The 11,208-nt window shown below is 35.8% G+C and overlaps 1 protein-coding gene across 5 annotated transcripts in view; it reads left to right on the forward strand.

The window, feature by feature from the left end:
• Positions 1 to 10,468, forward strand: part of camsap1b (calmodulin regulated spectrin-associated protein 1b) — a 110,260-nt gene extending 99,792 nt beyond the window's left edge. For all 5 annotated transcript variants that reach the window (XM_043720467.2, XM_043720468.2, XM_043720469.2 and 2 more), the window contains 4 exons: positions 325 to 442; positions 2,213 to 2,328; positions 2,431 to 2,549; positions 4,452 to 10,468. In XM_043720467.2, the coding sequence (XP_043576402.2) occupies positions 325 to 442; positions 2,213 to 2,328; positions 2,431 to 2,549; positions 4,452 to 4,754 (656 nt within the window). In that variant the 3' untranslated portion in view covers positions 4,755 to 10,468. The remainder of the gene's footprint in view (positions 1 to 324; positions 443 to 2,212; positions 2,329 to 2,430; positions 2,550 to 4,451) is intronic.
• Positions 10,469 to 11,208: the final 740 nt, after the last annotated feature.

The following is an 11,208-nucleotide window of genomic DNA, read 5'->3' on the forward strand; positions in this document are numbered from 1 at the left end:
GATTAAAACATTAGCTTCCATCTTCTTATTTTAGATCATTAATTTAAAAGAAAAAAGCTCAATTAGGGTAATTTTCCCTTGTAATGTCAGTTCAGCTTTACTTTACTGAAAATGAATGTATATGGTTTAAAAAAATGGGAAGAAAAATACTGATCAAAATTTTAAAATATAGCAAGATTTGAATTCTCTTTTTCAGAACAGTGTACCCTCAGTTTGGTTCCATCTTAGCTTCCAACAGGCTGCCTAAAAACAAAGAAAAATTCATTGAAATTGGAAGAGAAAACTGTTGTATGATGTTTCTGGTTTTTGTTTTCTTTGATCTAGCTGATAATCTGAGCAGTGCTCAGTCTGGTTCCAGTCTCTCTCTCGCATCAGCTACTACTACTGAGGCAGAAAGTGTGAACTCTGGTGGTGGAAGTGGTAGTGGTGGTTATTCACAAAGGTAAGCGTAATCTGATAGATATCCATGTTAATTTCAGGGGCATTCTTTTACATTCCCAAATCAGTGCCTGAAATACTTCATCAAATAAAATATTAAACTCCTTATTTATTGAATCATAGGATCCCTCCATTGCAGATAGAGATCATTTGCTCGTTGTTCTGGTTCTGTTCGCCGAGCTGGGAATTTTGTTGCAGACGTTTCGTCCCCTGTCTAGGTGACATCCTCAGTGCTTGGGAGCCTCCTGTGAAGCGCTTCTGTGATGTTTCCACCGGAATTTATAGTGATTTGTGTAATGATCCCAAACTTTGAAGATCATTTGCTCCATTGAATCTGGACTGCAACTCCAAAGAGCATTCCACCCTATCCCCACAACCCCACTTTTACCATTGTTGTTAACCACCTAGCCTGCACATCTCTAAACACTTTTGGGTCAGTTTTAGCATGGCCAATCCACCTAACATCTTTGAGAGGAAACCAGAGCACCCGGAAGAAACCCATGTAGACACAGGGAGAATGTGCAAACTCCACACAGTCAGTCATCCAAGGCTGGAATCGAACCTGGGTCCCTGGTGCTGTGTGGTAACACTGCTAACTCCTGAGCCACCATGCCAGCCTATTCAGATCACTGTTTACACTATAACCCACCAACAGGCCATTTGGGCAACAGGTACATGTCTGTGTTCTTACTTCAAATATGCCTTCTGACTTTAATCAACTCTCTTGCCCTATTTCTGTATCCCTTTGTGTCATGTGTTGAGCTATTTCTTATCTATGTGCAAATGCCATCTTCTTCAGACAGTCCCTGCAGCAGCAACTTCTGCATTCTCACTGTCCTCTTTTCTAACGAAATAGTTTCTGAATTCCTTAATGAAGTGGCTATCCTTTATTAAAACCCCCTTGTTCTGAACTCGGCTGGTAACAACAATTGTTTCACATTCGTCCTGTTAAACCTGTTCATAATATTAAAGACCCCCATCAAATCATTTCTTTGTCTTTTATTTTCCGGAGGAATGTTGCTTGGCATGATTTCATCCTTTCAATTCTTGTAACGTAGTTCAGTCTTTTGTGCAATTTCTCCAGTACTTCCAAATTGTTTGTACTGTCTGCATGTTACAAAATACCCTGAGGTGACAAGTAAAGACATCTGAGTACAGAGTAACCTGTATTATCCGGCATTCAATTATCCAAATATCAGATTATCCGGCAAGATCGCATGGTCCTGTTCTTGGATTAACAATATTGTCTGGCATTCGATTAACCGCACAAAATACTCTACCCATGTCTTTTGGATAATCGAAGTTCCTCTGTATTCATTTTATTTTCAAATGATAACCATTGTTTAACATGGTTGTCAGCCTAATGAATAGTGATTATTTAATTGAGTTGAATAGGGAAATTAAAATTTGCAGAGAGTTTAGCAATGTTTCTGAGAAATTCAGATTGAATTCAGATTGTTGTGTTGATTTTAGTGCTCAGATGAAAAATTCAAGAATTAAAATTGACATTTTGACAGATCCTCAACTGTAAAGCAACATTTAAACTTGGTTCATGTCTAGTCTTGATAATAAGTTAAGTTGAAACATAAGCTAAAATGATTTGTGGTAGAAACGTTGCTAACTGGATATCTTGAGTTTTGTATTTTAATTCATTAGAACATAATTTTTGAGTAAAGGTTTTTTTTCATGTCAATTGATCAGTTTAACACCACCTCTTTGGGAACACCAAATCCTACTGTTCAGTGTTAAAGTTGTGGCTTTGTTTGATATACAGGACAGATTCTATGGAAACATTTTCGGTGTTGAGCAGAAATCAGAGTAGAAACACAGAACGAGACTGGGAGAACACATCCACAGCCTCATCAATTGCATCAGTAGCTGAGTACACAGGTAGAGTCACAAATAGCAGAATATTCTTGTTCAATATTCATCCTAAGAAATGAAGATTGAAGCTTTGAGTTGATTGTAATCAACATTGTGACTATGTTGCAGGTCCAAAACTATTCAAGGAACCGAGCTCCAAGTCAAACAAATCAATAATCCATAATGCTATCTCTCACTGCTGCCTTGCAGGGAAAGTAAATGAGACACAGAAAAACTCAATACTTGAGGTTAGTAACACAAAACCAATTTATATATGAAAAGAAATCATTTCAGTAATTTCCACCCTACATTATCCAATTTTCACCTTTAGAAACTGCATATTTTATATTTCTAAAATATATCAAGTACAGTCACAAAATGTAATAAGTGTGTAAGGGTTTTCTTGCTGAAAAATGTTACAGTCTATTCCAGAAACATAAAATGTTCAACAAAATATAGGCATTAATTCAATATTCTTGATGACAAAATTGCCTATTTTATTTAAAATTTGCCGATTTTTAAAAAAATTGCCTATAATATATGTGGATGTGGCTGAACTAAACTTGAAGAATAAATCTCCACCAGTCTTTGAAATCAATTCATTTTTGTGTCAAAGTGTAGAGGGTCAATAGAAGCTTCAGCCAAGGTGAAGGCCCCTTTGGATCTTTATTTCTGCTGGACTTCCAACAAAATAATTCGAAATTAATTTCATTGCCCTGCCGAACCATATCAAATGGTCTTTCTGAATCCACCACATCAAAAATCTCACGTAAATGTCATCTAAACCTTTTCTTCTCCATTGGAAAGAATGTTAGTATCTCCAGTCACTTCAGAATTCCTGGTATCATCTGGATAATGCTATGTATTTTGAACTTAATGTCTTTTCTATAATGAAACACCCAAGTGATCTTGCCATTGCTGTGTACAGATTTATTATTATCTTTCTGCTCTTGTATTGTTTCTAAAACTCCTAAAACTAAATATTCTTAAATGATTATGCATTTACATCATTATGCATCTATTTCTCCAAACCAGTCAGCACCTTTTCACTGCATATTTTCACTTATTTTTCACCCAAGATCAAAGCTTTGTCTGGACGTGTATTAAATTTTGGGAAGAAAAATGAGGACAAGACTGAACAACGGAAATAGTGATAATATTTTATAAATTGATACTTGTGTGTGTCAGGTGCTTTTGGTTTTTAGTTTTGAGGCTTGAATCTCCAATGCATTGTGTCAGGGAAAGTGTGATCCTAACTGTATTGTCCTATGGAATTGAAGTTGCTGCTACTTAGCAGCAAGGAAAAGTCTGAGACTTCCACATGCAGCTGTACTCAATTGGATCTTTGGTAGAGGCATTTGATCAAGTTGTCACCTTTGCTGGACAGCAATGTAGGTTATTTTCAGTTCAAAAAGACTGACAGTTGAAATTTGGATAGAAGTGAATTACTGTTGCAAGCAGCACAAAGGCACTCTGAGATCACCTTACTACCCCCCCTTCCCCCTTCAGCATAGCCTCTAGTTCTTTTGTAATTCATGCATAATTTGTTTATGTGGATATTGTGTATGTGGAGAAGATTCTCCCAGTAATAGGAGAGGCGAGGATTTGAAGGCACAACCTCCGACTGAAGAGACAACACCTGAGAACTGAGATGAGGAGGAATTTCTTTAGCTAGAGCATGGTTAATTTGGAATTGGTTGCCACGGAAGACTGTGGAGGTCAAGTCATTTAGTGTATTTAAAACTGAGATAGATACATTTTTGATTAGTAAAGGGATTAAGAATTATGGGGAGAAGGCAGAAGAATGGGGTTATGAAACATATCAGCCATGATCAAAAGGGAAAGCAGGATTGATAAGCCAAATGCCTAATTATTCTCCTATATCTTATGGTCTTATGGTGTGCTGAACAATCTGCAGATGCATTAACTTCTGATTCCAGTAACTGAACAGCTGTATTCAAAAAGGCATGAAACTTCCAATGGTTTTGGCTGAGTGATACAGCTTGCACTTTGAGGTGTGACCAACTTTACATCTATTTTAGATGGTTATGTGACCAATCTAAGAAATGGCAGCACTGTTTTGTACTGATAAAAATGTTAAATTTACCATTTAAATGTTTTGAGAAATCCATTTTGATTTATCTTCCCAGGAGCTTGAGAAATGCGAGGCTAACCATTACATCATCTTGTTCCGTGATGCGGGCTGCCAGTTTCGAGCACTTTATGCTTATTCCCCAGACTCTGAAGAGATCCTGAAGTTAACTGGGACAGGGCCAAAAAACATTAATAAGAAGATGATCGACAAGCTTTACAAATACAGCTCGGACAGAAAGCTGTTTAGCTTAATACCTACAAAAACCATGTCAGTCAGTGTGGACGCTATCACAATTCACAATCACCTGTGGCAAGCCAAGCGGTCTGCAGTGCCAAAGAAGCAGTCAACTGGAAAATGAAATAATTTTTTTGCTGATTAAGTTTGAAGTTCTCAGATGCCCTCCTCCTGCAAAGTAGTAGATTGTGTGAAATTCACAACTTTTCTATTTGATTTGGTGGCAATTCCATTTTGGGAGAGTTCAAATCCCGTTAGATTCCGTTACAGATGAGAGAATGGAGACTTTTTTATTTGTCTATGAAATATGATGTATTCTTCAAAGGGTGGAGTGAATTGATGGGCCATTTTTCTGAAAGATGTTTGGTCTCTGGGTGCCAGGATCTGGCAGTGCGTGACTGAACTCTGGCTTAACTTTCTTCACTGGTTACTCTGGCTTGTAGCAGTCTTTTCTTTGCATGTGACAAGTTTCCTAACCAGTGGATTCTTAAAAGTATTTGTGGACAGTAGATGTGAAAATCCTCTTTGGCATTATCTTTCTTTTCCCCCCTATTCCTCTGTGGAATAGTGTCGTCATGAAGAATTAGTAATGCGGCAGTTAAATTTGGCTTGTGGTATACTTGGAATGATGGGTTTTATAACATTACATTTACTACAGTATTGATCTGAAATCAAAACAACCTTTTTCCTGTATTGGCAAAGGTAATTCTGGTCTGACTTTGGCTTAACTGAGTGCAGCAATTGAATCAATTTAATAACTGCCACGGAACTGTGATTGCTGACTTCCCGCAATTCCAGATACTCCTTAATTTTCTCCTTGTACTCTTGCCGTTAACAGTGATGGATTGTGAGCTGTGCATTTTAAGATAGCATCATGAGTGATTTTAACAGTAGCCATAGTACTTTTGGCACAGCAATCATGCAGAAGTATCTACGCAAACCACACAAGATGGCAAGATGATGGTGGATGCTGAGAATTGAAAGTTTGATTTAATAAACATGTAAATTCGGCGCATTTTATAAGTACTGTCATTTTAGACAAAGCCTGTATTCTGCAGTAATGATTGGGTATTAATTGTTCAGTAAGGAAGATTGTTGTAGAAGTAGAGTATTACAACAGAGCACATTGCTGTATGAAGGCACACTGAGAGATCACAATCAAAATTTAATGCTTTTTAATTGCATCATGCATTCTGAAAATCTTCCATTCTCCCTCTCATTTTCCAATACAGTATGAGCAGCATGCTCTTGTAAGGGTATACATTCTGTTAAACCTCAGACCTTATTTTCTTTTGGGATTGCAGTATTTAATATATTTTTTGCACACTTATTCTTTTGTGTGTCACCCTTGGCTAATTTCTGCATAATGGACTTTCTCTCAGCAAGCATTCATGAAACACAGCTTTCTTTTCCTGTTCTGAAATTTTTAACATAACCTGTCAAAAGCTGCGTGTGTTCTGTTTAAAATAAAAAAAAATTTCTATTAAGTGTATAGTGGAAAATAATTTGACCGTTCTATGTGTGGTCATAGTGACGATCCTTAAAGCTGCATCTTTTTCCCCATTACTATGCAGCGTTGTGCCATCAATCAATGGTGATGACCTAAACAAAATAAATGTAAAGCTGCGTACACAGGGCAGGATTTTGAATTTCTCCTGAGCATGTTCATTGAGTCAGAGTCCCATTGACATAAAAAAGTTTCTGAAATAGGAACTTATTTTTTAAAATAGAGGCTTTATGGGTAATCATTGTATTTAATTGCTGCTGTCAATAGATAATTTCATTTTTTTAAACATATAAAGAAAATATACACTCCAAAGTTGATTTGTTACAGAAAAGATAGAGTTTGCAGTTGTAACGAAGTGCTGCAGTCAGGGTTATGTGTGGGTTTACCTTCATTGAGACACTCTGACTTGAAATGGGGTCAGCTCCATCTTGAGAGTCGGTTAAGTTTCTCCAGCAGAGAAAGCAACTTGTGGTTTACTGAAATTGTTCTTATGCAAATTTTACATTTCTGCTATTTTATTTTTTGTTATTGGTTTATAGGAAGAAAGTTATTGTTAACTGGTTTTACCTTTGCTGTCCATCTCTTACCACCCTTTTAAAAATCTTTCTGGCTATGCGCAAGCAAGTTGCATATGCTTACGCGCAGTTACTGAATGTGAGATGGATTGTGTGCATTTAAAAATGTTCGAATAGAATTGATGGAAACACCATGGAGAAATGTTATATGTATAAAAATATATATCTGCAAGAATTCTCATTGGTCTGCCAGAAATCTTAATTTCTAAAATGTGAATGAAATAGTGTCAAATAATCTTTTTTCCTTTTTAAATTTGTGTTTATGCATTGCATTTTTACAACCAATTGCAATGCATCTGTTCAACCTGGTTAGTAAGGAAATCAGCAAACATTTGATTTTGCTGATGGTTTTTGGTGAGTGCGTGATGCAGAGGACTGAAATTGTGATGAATAAGTATGGTGTAGCAATACTTGAAATATTTAACTCTGATTTAGTTGTTTCTTGAAGAAAAAATGATTAAAAACATACAGGCTTTACGTTTCCTCTAAGTAGTTTTCTGTGTGGAGCCCCTTATCTTGAATGTGGGCCAGCACTAAGCTAGTTGCATGTTTGATGTGTATTAAAGGGATTCATATCTGTATAACACGAAAGAGTAACTTAAGTATTTATACACATTTTGAATTCTCACTGCTTGTATTTTAATAGATTTTAACTATCGAAGGTATTTAATGTGTACCTTGATTTCCTGTTGATTTTTGGTACCAGAGATGCAAATTCATCCAAGAAACTTTGCTGTAGAAGTGCATGAAATTTCTCATTACAGTAAGAGTTTCCAGTTTTTTGACAGTTTTATAATATTTAATAAAATGGATGAATAATACTAGGGAGCAACTACTATGTAGCTCAGTTAAAGTTCGCCTATTATTACATCCTGAATTCTTTCAGCGATGTGTACAGATCTTTACATTTAATTGTTCTTTAAATTGAAATGGGTATAAAACATATGTTTTCAGTTGGTCAGCATAGAAAAATCTGGATTCCTTCGTGTTGTGTGAAGTGATTTTTGTTTTAGCAAGTGAAATCCATAGAAGGTAAAATGCCTATCTGTAAAGGCACTGTTTTAAAAATTGGATGTATTAAGTGATGTGCATTACTTATTGTACATTGTTTCTTACATTGGCATTGAAATATTTAGAAATTGACACCCATAAGATGTTTGGTGATATATTGGTTACATGCCTTCTCACGATTAGGATGTGGATTTAAATTTGGGTTAGGCTGATAGAATGCAAGTCTCTGCTGACCAGAGACTTCCCAAGTGAACTGAATTGTGTTCATAGCCTTAATAACATTGAAAATGACTGGATGAAACTTGTTATTAAATGCGTTGGTATTAAATATTAATCCTACAAAATTTTTTTCCAATTTTAGTTTTATCTTGAAAGTTAATTCATCCTTTATGTGAACTGTTTTCTCTTCTCTTCAGAAAGCTTACCATCAAGAAAATCCCAATAGTAGAAATAGAAAATATACACTGCTTCAACCACACTATCATAAGATGGCTGTGCAGACAGCGTGAAGATTAAATGTCATGCAGTGTGGCAAATTTTTCTTTATGGCAAGAAACTTTACTGCTACCATTGTTGAATATGGGTCATGATAGGTTTAATTAAATTGCAGCTGAAATGTTGCGTGTTACAATACTAAAGCCTTTTAAGGCCCTTTAGGTAAAATTACAACCGCTATCATTATAATGTATGGAAGGGTTAGTAGTGTCAGGCTATTTGGTGATGCTGTGCAATATTCCAAAACCTTTTTTTTTCATATTAAGGATGGCGATAATCCAGTAATCAGTACGGTGTTATTTACAGTCAGATCAACTATTATGATGGAATTGTAGAAATCTAATTACACACTGCTGTTTTCTTTATAACAATTTTAATAGTTAAGCTAGATCCTTCAGAAATATCAGAAATCTGAAATTGGAACAGAAGATATTTGAAGTACTCAACAGGCTCACAATGCTTGCAGAAACTAGATCATTTGGTGTTTGATTGCAGACCTTTGGACCCATTTGTATTAGTCTGTTGAAAGAATCTGTGCCTGAAACATTTTTGTTAAACATCAAGTACATTTAAATTTTATTTGATATATTCATTAACGTGTGCTGGTAAATTGTCTATTGTTGTTCATGGCCAGGCAACAAAAATAAGTTGCTTCCACACATGCAATCTGGTGAGAAGGGGGAGAATTTTCCTCAGTTGCACCTCGTGCCAGAATCTACATTGTTAGAGCTGATTCTTCACATGCAAAATTTAATTTCTAACCCTTTGCAGAATCAGTTACGTGATGCAGCACAATTGTGATCAGAAATTGTGACAACTGTATGCATGTACACTTAGAGTAAATTGATACATTTAGAGTAAATATACATTTAGAGTAAGTGGAGACTTAAATATGCTGCATGAAGCCAACATTGAACAGCTATTAGTTCCCTGTAACTTTTTTGTACTGTCATGTTTCCTTGACATGGGAGACTAGTTTAGATTTTCTGATCATTGTGAATGGTAGCCCATTTATTTTAAATGAGATAATGTAGATCAGAAAGTCCAGTCTTGTTTTGCTTTGTGTTTATTGGGTAACTGTTTCATTTTGTTACATTTAGAAGGTAATCACCTGTCCATTCAAATATTTTGTGCTTTTTGATTCCTTCGTAAGGTCCGTACATTCAATCTGAATGGTTTTTAAACTTAGTTATTTATTAAGCTGAATGACACCACTGATCCCTCAGCGATAGAAATATTAAAAATGCCTTTAGTAAGTTGCATGAAGTTTTTTCTTAAAGCAACCAAGTTTTATTTCAGTAGTCTTGTAACTTTTTTTTGAAAAACAAAACTGGTTTGATAGAGGTACAAGGGATTGGGAAAACTGGCCAGTTGTGACTTTTTTCAGGTATTTTCTATTTTCAAATATCTTGTTGAAAATGTTGATGATGAATTATATTGCAAATTAAAATATAGCCTGTCAAATCATGAACAGAAAGTACAGAGTCTTTGTACAAAAAAGATTCCACCCTGTGCTGGTCAGCCAATGTTTTGTTGCTCTAAACATGTAATGTAGAAACAGTGGGCATTAAAAGTTTTGACATTAACATGCAATCATACCTCTTCCCTACCCACATTACTGTTGTGAAAACTGTCCTCTAGAGCTAAACGTGCAGGCAGCAGTGCTTTTGAGAGAATTGCTTAGTGTAAAGGAAGTGCAATTAACTTAATCTTTTGAAAGGGAAATATTTTCAAAGTCAGCACTTTTTAAAATGGACCATACTTAAAACAAGCTGTCGCAGTCCGATGTAATTGCGCACTGATTACAGTTTACATTGTAGTGAACTACAAATATTAGGAAAACCAGGTTGCACTGATGCATTTGGTGAAATAATCTCAAGGTGTTGACAATGGAATCTAGAGTTAATAAATGCAAGTTTGTCTTCCACTGCTTTTTAAAAAATGTTTCTGTGTGTTTTTAAACCAGAATGTGACATGGATTGAAAGTTTGCAATATGGTGCGGCCTTTTGTAAATAAGCATGTGGATAACTGGTCTGTTGGAACTGTAAATACCTAAGGATGCTACCAAATTATTTTCTCATGGTTTGAGTATTGCTACACAGATCATAGTAATGGCATCATTTTTTTCTTTTGTAATATTACCATGCTTCCCATCATCACCTAAATGTTCTGTCCACTTGTATGTTTAACATATAAAACATATTTATTTTGAAAAGTACTGAAAAGTTAATAAAGAGCAGTGAACTGTATCGATCAGGTCATTTGTATTGTTTTGATTCTCATCTCTTTGATTTTGTTCATCACGTTTTGTCGCGATATTTTTACACATCTATGTAATCATTAATTTAGTGGAGTAAGGTTTGGTTTACCAAAAGAGAAAATGCTGGAAAATCTCAGCAGGTCTGGCAGCATCTGTAAGGAGAGAAAAGAGCTGACGTTTTGAGTCTAACTGACCCTTTGTCAAAGCTAAAAAAGGGAGAAATAGGGAGGTTTTTATTCTAGGCTGAGAGAAGGCGAGTCATGGCTCCAGAAGCAAAACTGTAGCTCCTAATCTCCCTGTAATCTCTCTGTGCACTGTCATTATCGCCTCGTTATTGCTACCTTTGTTTCTGGAGCCATGACTCACCTTCTCTCAGCCCAGTATAAATACCTCCCTATTTCTCCCTTTTTTTTTAAGCTTTGACAAAAGGGTCAGTTAGACTCGAAAAGTCAGCTCTTGAGATTTTCCAGCATTTTCTCTTTTGGTTTCAGATTCCAGCATCCGCAATAATTTGCTTTTATCCAAGGTTTGGTTTACATTCGCTGAAGCTAAGCTGTATATGTCTATATGTCACTGAATATTTTTTTAAATGCCCCCAATCAGTCATCACTAAATGGTGTTCATTATTACTGTGCAAAATGTGCAAGTGACATCTCGGGAGGGGACATGTTTTCAACTATATTCAACATTTGTGTAAGAGTAAATGTTCAAAAGTACTTGCCATACAAA

Source organism: Chiloscyllium plagiosum, unplaced genomic scaffold, assembly GCF_037043375.1.
Source record: "Chiloscyllium plagiosum isolate Xiang-an unplaced genomic scaffold, Cpla_swu_hap1 HiC_scaffold_21, whole genome shotgun sequence".
NCBI lineage: Eukaryota > Metazoa > Chordata > Chondrichthyes > Orectolobiformes > Hemiscylliidae > Chiloscyllium > Chiloscyllium plagiosum.